The sequence below is a fragment of the Archocentrus centrarchus genome, chromosome 4 (assembly GCF_007364275.1).
Source record: "Archocentrus centrarchus isolate MPI-CPG fArcCen1 chromosome 4, fArcCen1, whole genome shotgun sequence".
In the NCBI taxonomy this organism is placed as follows: Eukaryota; Metazoa; Chordata; class Actinopteri; order Cichliformes; family Cichlidae; genus Archocentrus; species Archocentrus centrarchus.
The window spans coordinates 21,475,014-21,490,843 of NC_044349.1; the positions used below are offsets into that span (position 1 = coordinate 21,475,014).

Here is a 15,830-nt window from a genome sequence, read left to right on the forward strand (position 1 = left end):
GGAGGGATGGCTCTGACGTGTGTTGCTCCGGCGTTAAGGGTCTGGTGGTGGTGGGGGGGCTTGCATGCCTGCCCTTGTCAGGACCAGTGTAAAATTGCTGAAGTGAGAAGGTTTTAGCCAAGTGAGGTTATGTTTTTTTCCTTCCTAGTCTTCACATCTCTCCTTGTTTAGATTTAGGATGTGAGTCAAAGAATTATAATCTCAGTGAAATAAAAGCAGATCTGTTGTTAATTTTAAATTATGTAGAGTTAGGTTATGAACCCTGTTGTCATTTATTAACAGAAATGCAAGAACCTGATAAAAAGCCACTGCCAAAACAATATTATAAATATTACCATCCACATTTTACATGTGCTTTTAGCAATTAGTGTGTATTAATTGTCTTAATGACTTGAATGGCACAAGAAAGAAAAACTACAATTCAATCACACCAGTAGACAACAATGGTTTGAATATGAAAAGAATAATTATATACTTTTATGTTTCCAGGAGCCATCTCATCATTGTTCTCAGTTTGTAGGGTTTTTTCGTCCATTGTCCATTGTATTAGGAGACAATAACGCCCATTAGCAGTGCATTCAGAAATAGAATGAATTTAGTCTTGTGTCATTTTCAATTATTTTTCTGTGTGAAGTTCGTGCTGTCACATGTTGCAGTTAAACAACATTTGAATTAGTGTGAGTTCAATTCTTTAAATTGGCTGCTCTGATCTGCTCTCCAATTTTTGACTCAGAAATGTGAACAAAAACTTTTACACACAATTATGTTAACTGTGAATGGAAAGTTATTTTTTCCACAGCTGGTGTGTAGTGTCAATGTTTGTCCAGTACTGAACTTTATGAGAATTAACTGGCTGAAACTGGTGCTTTGGTGGAGTAGCCATCTGGAGTAATTCTAATGTATTATGATGGTCCTGCATCTTGTCATGTTATAGAAAGGGTTGTAGCTAGAGGTCAGAGAATATGCCATTTATTCGTATCACAAGATAAAACTCTTTCTCTCTCTCCCTCTCTGTGTCCCTCTGTGTGTGTGTGTGTGTGTGTGTGTGTGTGTGTGTGTGTGTGTAGACTGAATGATAACAGAGTCAAGCTAGAGAAACAGATCTTATCAAATCCATTTTACACAGAGTGTACTAGAGAGAAAAGACATTACACTCTCAATATGAAGTCGGTATTAACCTGATAAATACGTTTGGTGTACGTGATGAATTTGCAACGTCCACCTGAGCGTGTTTGTGTATTTTCACGATATTGCTCTCAGCTCACCCGACCATGTACGTACCAAAACTGTGCCCTTCAGAAGGACAGCCTGATGGAAGTTATGTGTGGGTGGTTGGCTCCTTTCAGGTATGAGCGTATTTTCAGTGTCTGGAGGGTTTTGTTGTCATCCCATGGGTGAAAGCCTCTCTCCAGCGCAGTATCCCTAGAGCCAAGAAAGGACTTTACTTACTCCCAGTGGAGAAACTCTGATGTGGAGTGTTGCTCACTGACGAATATCCCAGCTAACCTGATGTTTTGTTTTGTTTTTTTTTATCATCTATCTGTTTCTCTGTCCCTCTGTTCTCTTTCTCTTTTCCTCCATCAGAGAGTCAGTTTGGAGTTCTACATTGATGTTCATGCCCACTCCACTATGCTGAACGGCTTTATGTATGGCAATGTGTTTGAGGACGAGGAGCGCGTTCAGAGACAGGCTGTTTTCCCCAGACTGCTGTGCCAAAATGCACCAGACTTCTCCTTTGTAAGTCATACCAACAGACACGCACAAACACCAGAAAGGTGGGCACGGGCCCAAAATTACACCAGCTTCGGCCTTCGGGTTAGCTTGAAATGATAGCATGAAATAGTCATATCTCAGCAAATTCTGGCAAGGTGGTGTTCAGCGAGGCACTTAATTGCCAACTGCTGCAATCTTCGTGGCAGTCGAGAACTTACGTAGGTTGCAATGGGTACCTTTCAGTTGTAACTGCATGCCTTTGAGGTAGGATGTTGATTTAAAAAAGCATCTGCTTCATCTGCTTGGTTTTAGGTGAGACGAAAACATAGAATACACACTTGCCTGAACCATGAAATAATTGCCAGAATATTAAAATGTTTTTAAACTGGAGTGTTTATTGAACCTTCAGACAAAGTAAAAAAAAAAATGATCAGTTTGGATTTTAAAATTTTAATTTGTATCATTTTTACTGTATGTGGCATTTTTGTTCAATTTATTGTTTAAAACTGTATTGTGCAATTTAGTTAGGTTTTTTCTGGGAACCCCATTCTGAGCCAGAAGAAATGCTGATCATACAAACACATGTATTTTCACCTTGTCCAAGAGTAAGGGAGAAGGAAGGGAGCATAAAGATAGGATGTTGAAAGCACTGGAATATATACCAATCAGGCATAAAATTATGACCACCTGCCTAATATTATGTTGGTCCCCCTTTTGCTGTCAAAACAGCCCTGACCCCTAAGGCGTGGACTCCACTAGACCCCTGAAGGTGTGCTGTGGTATCTGGCACCAAGTTGTTAGCAGCAGATCCTTTAAATCCTGTGAGGTGGGGCCTCCATGGATCGGAATTGTTTGTCCAACACATCCCACAGATGTTTGACTGGATGGAGATTTGGGGAATTTGGAGGACAAGTCAACACCTCAAACTCATTGTTGTGCTCCTCAAACCATTCCTGAACCATCATGCTTTGTGGCAGGGTACATTATCTTGCTGAAAGAGGCCACAGCCATCAGGGAATACCGTTTCCATGGAAGGGTGTACATGGTCTACATCAGTGCTGAAATAGGTAGTGTGTGTCAAAGGAACATCCACATGGATGGTAGGACCCAAGGTTTCCCAGCAGAACATTTCCCAAAGCATCACACCGCCCCTGCCAGCTTGCCTTCTTCCCATAGTGCATCCTGGTGACAGGTGTATTTCTATCAGAACCACCATTAACTTCTTCAACAATGTGAGCTACACTAGCTCGTCTGCTGGATTGGACCATATGGTCCAGCCTTCTTTCCCCACATCTATCAATGAGGCTTGTCTGTCCTGTTTTGACCCTGTCGCTTTTTCACCGCTGTTCCTTCCTTCGACCACTTTTGATAGATACTGACCACTTCAGACCGGGAGCACCACACAAGAGCTGGAGGTGCTCTAAGCCAAGTCGTCTAGCCATCACAATTTGGCTGTTGTCAGACTTGATCAGATCCTTATGTTTGCCTATTTTTCCTGCTTCTAACATGTCAACTTTGAGGACAAAATGTTCACTTGCTCGGTAATATATCCCACCCACTAACAGGTGCCATGACAAAGGGATAATCAGTGTTATTCATGTCACCTGTCAGTGGTCATAATGTTATGCCTGATTGGGGTATTTTGATCATTTCGTTTTGCCAAAACAGCAGCAAAGTCCTAAAGAAGCACAAATTTGAAAAGAACTCTGAATTGTGTAACATTGCAGATACACATAATTTTAAATGTGCATTTATATTGTATCTGAGTACAGAACACAAGCAGAAGGTCATGACGAAGCACAGGACTGTAAGTAGGCCAGGATACTCTGTGTGAGTGACGCAGGTGTTCTGCTAAGGCACCTTCCTAGGTGGCTAAAACTGGGTTTATTTTGGACAGGAAGGATTGTGTAAACTGAAGGGGGTGAGGAGGAGAAGCAAAGGACAAAAGCAAAGAACAGAAGGGCACGTGGGTGGGTGTTCATTCAGTGACTGTGATGCTCCTCCACCCAGCTACACATGCAGAAACCAATAACACCTTTTCATCCAGATACATTATCCACCTGGTTCCTCTCAGCCCCGCGTCCCTTCCACTGACCTTCGTTCTCTCAGTGACAGTGACATTTCATAGCATATCCACTTACACACATCATAAAGAATAACCTTTATTGCCCATTGACACTCAGGGAAGCCAGACAGGCAGATGTTCACCCACACATGTATGGAAATGTCACTTATTGTCAGTGTCTATACTCTATGCCGCATTACGAAGGACAAGTAAAACGCTATTTCAGGAGAACTTCTCTTTTTTCTCCGTATTGCTTGTGTGACAGCTGGCCCAGGGGTCATCTCTCTCACTGTGCTTTTGTCCCTGTGCCCATTCAGCACTACCTAAAACCCAGAGCAGCAGCAGCACAACACAATCATGGCAAACTCCCACTGGTGGCAGCCAAGTCTGCATTTCAGCAGAGCAACTCTCACTGCACCAGAGTGGAGTGACAGTGAATGGAAACTTTTTTTCCACACGCCTCCCAAGATCATAGTTGTGTAGTATAGCTGACACGCACAGACCTAAAAATAAATGCAATTTTTTTTCTACTTTAGCCATTTACAGCCAATCTTTGAAATGACATTGTGCAAAACTGCTTTATAGAACTTCCAAGGCAAGAACACATTTTCACCAATGAGACTAATCATAGCTGCTTTGGGTTTTTTTTTTTTTAATCTACAAGAAAATGATCTCCAACATAGCTAAAATAAAATCTGATGATATATTAATTACATGGCTATAGATATGTTTCACTGGAACATTAAAAAGTTCTGTCCTGCATAGTTGAACCAAAAACAGCATGCCAACCTGATATTTCACTGATCTATGTATGAGGTCTCAAAAAGGTCACTAAAACTTCTTCCTTACATACAATATTGTACTTCTTTTTTCTTTTTTTTTCACAAATGTGGGCTAGCATAAACAAGTGAATACCTGACTTTAAGGTTGGCATAGATCATCTTCTTAGGAACTTCTGGAACATTATTTTAAGTTCTCTCGTGAAAGCCCTTCTCTGTCCCCTTGCACCCTCGGCTCTGTGATGAATTCTGAATCTCCGCCAATGTGCGAAAACAGCGAACCTTTAACATGATTTTCATTTGGTTTTCATTTATGGACGGCAAACCTGGCGTGTAGGTTATTAAATGGTAACAATACTGTTTGTAGGTCTAAAAAAAAAAGTCCTGTATTTTCAATGTGCTGTACTCAAGCACACAGTAGCATATTGTGCTACAGTTCAGGTCATTTCCTCTGAATGTTCTCCCTCAGACTCCTCAGGATGTTACAGTATCATTGACAGTTCATAGGAGACAGATTCACAACCTTGTGACTGTCAGAAAAATAGCACACTCCTTGTCCTCCCCACCTTGGGCTTGGAAATGTTCTCTTCAGCTGAAACTTGCTGAAATCAGTCTTCAGCTTTCATCACCAGTGATCCTCCACATGAAGGTCAGGTCATTTTAAAAGAAAAGTTTGCACTTGTGTTCTGTGCACATTTAAGGACTGTAAAGACCTTTCGGATGCATAAGTGGTCATGATGAGAGATATTTTCTGACTCAGTAAAGGTGCAGTGTGTGTGATTTTTAGTTTAAAACATTCAAACAACAAATTTTTCAGCAGAAATAATAATGAAGTGATGAAGTTATGTGAGAGATGATTATGTATTGTGCTGCAGAGATATCTACTGAAGTAAGCTAACCAGCTAGCCACATCTCATCTCATTATACCATTTGAGATAATGTTCAGCTGGGGAGTCACTAGCATCCAGTCTGCCCTCAGTTCAATGTGAGAGGAGGAAATAGTGCCCTCCAGAGAGTTGGACAGCTGGGATTGTTTTTTGCCTAGAATGGGCTGCATGCTTCAAACACTTCCTCAAACACCCACACCAGAGAATGCAAAGGAAATGAGGCCTTTGCGTAGTTTCTTTAGCTTATTATCATGCTGTGTGTTGTGATTTTTTGGAAGATTTCTAAGCTGTAGCAGTGTCTGGTAAACAGTGGTTGCTGCAGCATTCATGCTCTGTAGAAATTACAGGAATTTGGACTGAGAAGCAAAAATAGAACTTCTAAGGATCCATCAGAAACAATAGAGATCCCCTGCAGAGAGAGGTACTGTACTTTTTACAAATGGGCAATAGCAAACAATAATACAAATGTGGCTGACTGAAGGACCAAAACATTAGGCTGGAGGAAGGTGAAAAATCTGTTGAGCTAAGGGGAAATTAATTCTCTAAAAGCAACACCACGTGCAGTACATCTGTTCCTTCAGACTTTTGAAAATAGTGTTGCTACTTGCTCTCATAACCCATTTATTGCCACTTGCTTCAAAAACACAACTGTGCCGTCATGTATGCACATCTCTGTAATTTAAAGAGATGGCGGGAAAACTCTGATTTGCTCAAGACATCTTGTTCTTCTAAGGTGGAGATAATGTTCATGAGTCAGTTTGTAGTTCGCCTGAAAAGGATGCATGCATAGTTGGTGCATCATAATTTAGTGTCTTTAAGAAACTAAAGGGCATGCCGATGTTGGCTCAGAGTGTGATGAGTGATGATGAACAGTATGTCGCTCGCACACTCGGACCCTCACACAATTATGTAACATAAAAGAGTGGAGCTGTGCAGTGCGAGCTGTTTCAAGTACAAAGATGTATAAATTGTGGCGCACGCACACTCACACACGCACACTGCATGTTTTTAAAGAGAAAAAAAATCAATCTATTAATTTTTCAAGGACTTTGGGAAACAATTTGTAGTGGAGAGCCTCATCTCCAGACTCTAGCATCTTGCCAAAAATGTTTAAAAACGGTGGATGTTTGCCAGCATAATAAAGACTTAACTGTAAACCTCTGATGGGTCTCACTTGTTTTTCCATCTGTTTCTCTAGTCCAACACTTCCTTTAACCGTGATGTGGTGAAGGCCGGTACCGGTAGACGTTTCCTTGGTGGTCTTCTTGACGACACATCCTACTGCTACACTCTCGAGGTGTCCTTCTACAGTTACATGACAGCTGGCAGCACCGCCCCTGTTCCCTACACTGAGGAGACATGTATCCTTCACCATGTGTGATCTCTCTGTGTGCAAGGAAAAAAAAAAAAAACATGTTTCAAAGTGAAGAGAACAACAGTAATGCTCTCTCTTTATTTCTCCCCTCTCCTCATCCAAAACACACCAAACAAACGCTGTTTCCGCAGCAACAGTCTTCCACTAAAATCAAGCCAACTGATCTTGTAATCACTGGAGTCATTATTTTAATGTTTGTGTTGTGAGCGCGTGTGTGTGTGTGTGTGTCTGTGTGTCTGTGTGTGAGTGAGCATGCATCAGGTCATGTGTACTCACTAGAAAAGCATGTTGATCTCTTGTTGCGACAGATGTGCAGTGACAGAATAGGGATGTGATGGCTGTGTCTATTGATTTCATTTACAAAAGAGAAAGGAGAAAGGGGCTCGTGCTGGCATATGTAGCACTTATACTTGTGTGTGTGCAGATGAAGCTCCAGTTGTGGTAAAACAGCGAAGCAAACAGGATCTCTGTCAGCTACATGAGCACACCCATACATTCATCACGGAGACTGAAGGTCACAGGTGTCTTAATGGAGGCGGATGGGAGGAAGTTTTCCTTCGGCTGACCTTCTCGGGGCTGAAGAGCTCCTGAAAGCTGGCCGATGGCGGTCTGATCTTACCGATAGAGTGAGTGAGAAGAGGGGGAAAGAGAGATTTCGAGAGTGAGATAAGGACCCTACATATGAAAAGTATGTGCTCCCCTACACATACTCTGCAGTCGGAGGGGTGGGTGGATATAGATGTATCCCTAGTGCCCTCTAGTGCCAATAGCTGGCAAATTCTGCCTCGCCAAAGAGGAGGCAAGTCACGATTCATTAACACATGGAAACTTAGAGATAGGAAGATCAGTTTTACATATGGATCACTGCAAGTCTTTATGGTAATGTTTTTTAAAAAGTGACAGATAAACATGCCATCTGTGAAAAATGAGTAAGAGAATAAATAAAAACAAGTCTGCTTTTCCTACTTATAGAGGCTAAAAAATGAATATTATGATGATGTGTGTGTGTGTGTGTTTTCCACACAGGCTTATAACTTTAATGCTTTTGATAGAAACATCTCAGGTCTTTGCATTACCTATATGGAAGAACCAGCATGTGCATGCACACAGGGCAGCTGCAAAAAAATAAAAGTAAAAATGGTAATGCATAGAAGAGACAAGTGTCTGGCTGCTATGCTAAACAAAAAGCACATAACAAATTCCACTCTGTGTTTTTGTTTGAGGTAGTGGCGGCACTAGGTTTGGAGTGAGAAAGAAAAGCCAAATTTCTGCCCGTTTGTGTGTGTGCACATTTATTCTGAAGGTCAAATTATGAGAGAACCCATGTCTGGTGGGAGGACTTCTTTCTTTGTTTTCCAGGAGTGTGTGTGTGATGTAGGTTGTGAAAAGGGAGGGTTCCAAAGAGGAGGAGCTCCGCAGGGTGGGTAGGCAGCACGGGGACCTGGTGTAGAGTGGAGATTGGGGTCAGGCAGGTTGAAGAAACCGACCATGTAAGTTTTTATGCCCCAGCAGTCAGCTCGATGGAGCGTGCAAATCATCAACAGAGACCTTTAGCATCTGCCCCCCACCCACCACCCCTCCCCTTTCTTGTTTCTCACCTGACACACGCACACACATGCGCGCACACACATACACATGCACAAACCTCTAAACTAATACATGACAAATAAATAATAACCTAGGCCCCTAACTCCTACCACCTTCCAAAAGTGCTGCCCTCGCCCTTTCATTTTTTCCTGACTTTCCTCCACTGCTGTGACTTGTAGCGACCAAAATTGAAATCTTAACCTTTCTCACAGCCGAGACTTTTGTCACAGTTTGAAAGTGCTCAGAAAACAGCGTAATGCAATGTGTGTGAGTGTGCATGTAGGTGTGTGTGTCTGTCTGAGTTTGTTTTTTGATTCCTCCTCTCCTTTCGTGTCTCTCCTCTATTCTGTCCTTTCCTCTCATCTCATCACCCAGAACATAACAGCTCATTATATCATCTAGTCAAGCTGAGAATCCTCTTCTCTGAAACAGCAGGGACAACCTCTATTGTGTGTCTGTCTTCTCTTTGTCCTCTAATCATTTAACACCTGTGAGCGGGTTTCCATGTGTGCATGCTCGTACCTGCACGTATATTTTCTTTATGCTTACATACTTTTCTTAAAGCTAGTTCTAACAAGGTAAATACCAGACAGCAACCTCACACTAACTAACAAACATTTTAGCCTCTTTTACTGTCTATACTTTCATTTCTTTTCTTTTAAATAGTAAAACTGCTTTTTTTTTTCTTTTTTTTTTTTTTTGAAGGACCTTCTGGTTCACACTGTGGAAGTTCAGCTGGAAGGGAACGGGGATGAAGGTTAAGATAAACTGGGATCTTGTTCAAAACTCTGCTTGACGCTTTCTGTTGTGCAAGTGTGTGTGTGTGTAACTAATTTTGTGTCTGGGTACAGTATGTTTTTATTTTTATGTGAGCTTTGGGAGCCTACTTACCTTGTGTGCGTCTGTGTTCTGTTTTTGTTTAGTTGAGAGACAGTGATCTCTTTGACTTTGAAGAATTATTTTTTTAAAAATTAAAAGCCATTCAGAATTTAATGCTTCCCTGGAAGATTTTGCTCTTGTTTTTCCTGTTTTTGAAGTGAGCTTCATTGCTTCTTCTGTCATAATACAGTCAGATTTTTTGCAGATTATTTTTTAAGGGAGCAATGCACTTTTCTTTTATGTTCTCTTCCTGCAAGTTTGTTTCCTTCATTGGAGAGAGACATGCAAAGAAAAAAACAGTAGTCTCCCCATCAAAGATGGTCACTTGTGATTTAATCAAGCGCAGCATTGTTTGGGTATTTATTCACAGCAGTAGGTTAGATGCATTGATACAGCAAGGATTGACAGCCAGGGCAGCTGCCTTTGACTGGCCATAAAGGTACATGTGTGCACACTCTCAAACACACATGCATACACACACACAAACAGGTGCCCCTCTTTATCTTCATGTGTATGTGATGTCTGTCTGCCAAAGCAACAGCACTCGATAGGCACCTCACCATAACAGTGGGACTCCATGAATACCAGAGCTGCCAATGGAACACAGTATGCATCAGTGAACCTGACACCCAATGGACAGGCTGTGACAAGTATGCAAATGATATAGCTTGGAGGCAAATATGCTTCACTACCACACATCATCCACATCACATCACACAGACATGCACAAATGGATAGGTGCTCACATATGCAAGCCAGTGCACATAGACACCCACATCTACACACACAGTTGATTGCACAAATGTTGTTGCCATGCTCAGATGAACAGGTGTCTTCACATGAATACTCACAAAGATGCGCAAACACATATGTACATCACCGGTTGTGTTGTGTGTGTGTGTGTGTATTTTTTTTTTTGTATATGTTGATAAGACTGGCAAGTCAAAGAAAGTTTGCAGATATTATTTGCACTAGAAAAGGAACTATTTTTTGGTTTTCAAAAAAGCTGTGCTGCAAATGTGTAGTTAAAAACTACTGAAACACTAAAAGAAGTGTCAGTCAAAATACAAGTAACAAAAGAAGTTGAAATAGCATTTAAAATGGAAATATGAAAAGAGGTTCGATTTCAGTTCAAGTTCAAATACTGAGAGGAAGTGAAGTCTTTAAAATGTGCCGACACTGGAAGAGTCAGCTGAGGTGCACTTTCTGAAAAGAGATAAAGTTTTAAATGAGAAGACAAAAGTTGAAAGTGGGCATAATGTCAGCTAAAGTGTTGAAGTTAAAGGCACGAACATGTTGTGAAAGAATGACAATTTAAAATGTAAGCCAAACAGAAATCAGCTGAAATAAACCAAGAAAGTAAATAAAGAGAATGCAAACCAAAAGAGACAAAAAATATTAGGCTTGGTCATTTATTTATTTTGGAAAATTAAAAAAAAAAGGATGTAAAAATTTGCTTTATTTAATAGCTTGTGCTGCAATAACCAGAACATTTCTGGTAGCTGTTCATTAAGTCAGTGCACACTGACTAGAAAATCATCTTAGTTGTTTCCTCCACTGACAACATGAACTGCTGAGTCTGAGTCTGACCTTTTATGTCCTGACATTGTCCTTTACAGTTCACTGGTGTAATTTAGAAATAACTTTTTCATGTCACTGATAGTAAGCTGTCCTTGCTTAGAGGCTGCAAAACAAGCCCAAACCATGATACAGCCACCTCCATGTTTGATGGGTCGGGTAAGGTTCTTATGCTGAACTGCAGCATGTTCCTTTCTCCAAACATTTAAACCAAAAAAGTGTATTTTGGTTTTCGCCTAAAACATATTGTTCAAGCAGTCTCTGAATTCTTCATGTGATGTTTAGCAAACTTTAAATGTCCTTTTCACAGAGCTGTGGCGTTCACCTTGCTCCATTTGTGCAAAATCTGTCCAATTGTGGATTGGAGGTGTCCAAGCTGTATAGAAATGGCTCTATAACTATTCAACTAGTCTTTTTCTAAAGTACACAGAAATCTCATTTGTTTGTGCAGCGTTTCACTTCCATAAACCTGTGCTGTAAATATTGCACTTTTATAGAGCTGTGTTTTTTTAATCAAAGGGTGCCCACTAACAGCTGTTGACAACCCTTTAAGTGAAAACATTTGACTCTAATTTGACATTGAAAATGGCTGCTAATCCTTCGGGTCCACGTTTTCGCACCTCACAGATATGTTATATTGGACCATTTTCCTCTATAAATAAATTGCCAAGCCCAGTATTTTTTTTTAATCTCTTTTGTTCAGTTGGGCTCTTTTTATGTAGTTTTTGCAAGCACCAGTATAAGCATCACTGTATCTAGTTGCTTTTATTGTCTTCATTTCATTTTTACTTATTATCGCTTCAGTCATCAGATTGTACCACTATAAAAATGCATACATAAAGAATTAATGACAGCAGCAAGAAAGCACATAAAGATACACTTTAAGCTATAAACCGTAGGTACACAGATGAGATATGTGTGGATATTTTTAGTCACATTTTATTTTCATAGTGCTTTTATTTTATAAACTTTATGAAAACTGAAGCAGTCTTTCTTAACTAACAAAAAAGAAGAAAAAATATAATAACTGGCTCACAAAAATAGTGTACATTATCTGATTTCACAGCTTTAGTGAATACTTTAAGAAAACAGAAGCCTTTATCACACTCATTTCATTACTCAGGTTTCAGAGCTTGTCTCCTTGGCAGTGTCAGGTCCTCCTGTCAGGGATTTAAATCAGCTCCTGTTTGTCCCTTTGGGTAAGAGGACGTGAGGTCTTTAAGCCTACTGATTCGCTATTGGGGACAAAAATGTCCCTTTCTGTATTGCTGTTGTTGACTGCCCTCCTAATTAGCATTGATAATTAGCTCTCTACGTGTCAGTGCAGTGACAGGACCTGTCAGTGGCCCGTATTGATGACTTGAATGTCCCCTTGCTTGTCTCCTTGTTAACTCCCGTCCAATCTAGACAGCATTCTCCACGTGTCTTGTTCATTTTACCACTAGGGGCTTTGCTGTCTGTTCATCACCTTGTCTGTCTGTCTGGCAGGACCAGGCACGAGAGACATAGCAGTGAAAGCTGCTAAATGTGGTGCTGACAGGAAACAGCTGCAGTAAACAAGTCATGATGCTCCCCATCCCCTTTGTCTCATGCGTCCCATATCTCATCAGCGTCTTTGCTGGCATGCCCTTCAGCCATGACAGTGACCGCCTATTGATTAGACAAGACCATTATGTGTACCAAGATGTTAAAGAATACACCTCACACACCTCAGTGACAGACAGACAAGACCCTAATGGGCTAATATACACACACACACCCTTCTATGTCCTTCCCAATAATGGATAATGATTATCCAATGATAATGATAATGTTCTGAGCTCCAGTTAATGAGACAATATTAATAATATTTTCAGTGTTAGTCCTTGTGTTATTCAACAAAGACTCCCTAAAAGTGCACTGAAGCAGCTGAAGCAGCTTTTCTAAATATTTCCACCACCATCCACCACTTTAATCCTAGCTACAGCCCGCCGACTGTTTCCTGGCTCACACAGGCAGCACTTCCTGCTGCAGCAGCATCCTCATTCCAGACCCTACGGTTTCCCCCGGCAAAGGGCCAGGCAACAGTCAGGGCATCCTCTCAGTCTCCGACCATTTACCCTGTGGAAGAAGTTCTCCTTCAGAGGATGACCGTCCATCACAAAACCTCCTGTAATAGACTGTGAGTCGTGACGAGCCAAGCTGAGAGGCCATCTGTGCACGGTGGGGTCCGAGTGATATTTTTGTCGCTGAGCGTGCTTGGCCAGAGAGCTCAGGACTGGCACCAAGCTCTGCTGAGGAAAGAGAACTGAGGAAAACACCAAAAACTTTCCAGAGGTCAGAGGGAATACAGAGAGTATGTTTTGCACTTGTTTGTTAGTGACCGTTTACATCCTTTACAATGGACATGTTTGTGAGTTTACATCACTGTGCCATCTCTTAACAACTAGTAGCAGATTAATAACTATGGATTGACATATGTGCTATTTTAAGACATAATAGCAGCCTGAAATACTAGTCTGCTGGTTCCTTTTGTGAGCACATAACTTTGGTCCAAACAAGAGACTGTATACAGGAGCTGGCATAGCTTTGAGCATCTTGTTTTCTTGAAACTGGGAGTTCAAGGGGTTGATTTGGCTGAGAGACCAAAAACACCATGAGTAGATAGACATACATTTCTTTATTAGGTATTTCACTCTAAAGTAGACATTTACATCATTTACAAAATTAATACCATGCTATATTAAGATGAACTTAAAACTAACAACAAAGTACATAAACTCATCACAAAAGTGTTTACAGAAGCCATAAATCAAGAGATAAATAGTGTATTTTTCCAATTGACTTTTCCACAATTGGACAATTTTTTTTGCAGCTACCCCATGTTGACCATTAGAAATTCAACTTGAAATTTTTGTATGGACATGATGAATAGTTTCCTGGCTTTATGAAGGTCTACAAAGGTAATCAAGAAGGGTCATTCCATCTCAAATAATCACATTTTTAGAACATATTCTGCTCGACCATCTCTGCATGTTTTTTCGCACTTTGAAATTTGAGGTAATGTTTGAATATGAATATCTCAAAAACTGTTAAAGATAAAAGCCTGAATTCTTTTGCCTTTCTTGACCTTAAAATGAATCAGGGAGGGATGAATGAATGAATTGTAATTTGTAACAGATACATCAAAAAATGTCTGAGCACTGACTAGTTAAAATATTCATTCATTTTCTTCCACTTATCCAATCCAGGGTCGCAGGGGCCTGAAGCCTATCCCAGCTGCCATAGTGCAAGAGACAGGGTACATCTGGACAGGTCACCAGTCTGTCGCAGGGCCAACACAGGGAGACAGACACTGGCACCTATGGACATCTTAGAATCATCAGTTTACCTAACCCCAATAACTGCATGTCTTTGGATGGTGGGAGGAAGTTGGAGTACCCGGTGGGAACCCACGCAGAAACAGGGAGAACATGCAAACCCCACAGAGAAAGGTCACAGCCACATAGTAGATTTGAACCCAGGATCTTCTTTCTGTGAGGCAGCAGTTCTCACCACCACACCACCTTGTTTTAAAATATGAAAACAAAATACAGTCCTGCAAGGTTCCATATTTGTGCACTCACTCAAAAAAACACTTTATATTCCAAAATACAATTAGTGACCATTTATGAACATATAGTTGAATTTCACAATAAATAAAACATGTAGAATACTTTTTAACATGAAATTCTTTGTCCCAAAAAAGAAGACAATGCTATTTTCATCCAACTTTCATGCTGGATTGAGCTACAAGTTGTAGCACAAAAACCAAAATATCAGTGGATAGTCTAACACAAATGGAACACAATTCTGAAGTTTCCAGAGGGCACTCTAAGTATAACAAAGAAAATTATTTTGTTAAATATATGAAAAATTTTCATTTTTGAGACCTACTTTACCTACTGTGTCAAGACCTACTGCCCTTATAATGTAAGTTTTCTCATTCAAGTTAAGTTAAAAATATTCTATAATATGGTCAAAAGACCATTTTTCAAAAATATATATCTCTTGAAATATATTTGATAGATGAAGCTAAAATTTCACAGCAATCCTCATATATATCCAAACTTCTGAACAAATTTTTTTTTAGGGAAATCTGAGATGGCTGAACAGAAGACCCACGTTGATTTGAGATGGAATGACCCAGAAGACTCTAAACATTCAGCTGGAAAATAAGCACTTTTCCTCCTGCTCTATAAACAGATCAAATCTGTAGCCAGGTAGAGATGTGTGTGTCCCTCTAGAATGAACAGTTATAACTCAGTAGTTTAGTAATCACTGATTAACTCTTAATTTTCCCCAGTGGCAACATCCTGTCAAAATTATACTCTCTCTTTTTTCTTTTTTTTTTTTTTAACTACAAACTGGCAAAATAATGTTTTGCACTGAAATTCAGAGACATAACCTCTTTTGTCCATCTGTAGTTTCATCTCAACCTAATCAGTATCATCAGGTAGCAGCGTTGAGACAGACTGCAAGGCCCTTGCTCTCACACACACACACACACACACACACACACACACACACACACACACACACACACACACACACACACACACACACACACACTTACAGCAAGTCTGGCCTGATGCAGGACTCACAGACAAACAGCCAGATGGGGTATTAACATAGAGTGTGGAGTCGTGTGGAGAGTGTTGCCATCAGCCTGCCGGGTGAAGAATGAAGTCGTGTGTAGACTCCTCAACACTCACATCAATACATCATCAAAGGCCAAGGTGAGGGGCTCTTTCCATATTCACAAGTTTAACTTACCAGGTATACTGCTGGGGTTTTGTGTGTTTGTGTTTCTTGAAGTGTAACAAAGTACAAAGCCACCAAGACAGCCTGTTCAAACCATAGATGGATGGTTTACAAGTTAACAGCTTTGGCCAAATGCTTTTCACTTTTATAGTGATCATAATTTATGTAGCATAAAAAGTTGGAAA

General features: G+C 40.5%; 1 protein-coding gene across 1 annotated transcript in view; it reads left to right on the forward strand.

Moving 5' to 3' along the window:
• Positions 1–15,830, forward strand: part of agbl4 (AGBL carboxypeptidase 4) — a 367,133-nt gene that overhangs the window by 348,658 nt on the left and 2,645 nt on the right. The window contains exons 10-11 of the mRNA XM_030727883.1: positions 1,585–1,737; positions 6,643–6,805. Coding sequence (XP_030583743.1) covers positions 1,585–1,737; positions 6,643–6,805 — 316 coding nt within the window. The remainder of the gene's footprint in view (positions 1–1,584; positions 1,738–6,642; positions 6,806–15,830) is intronic.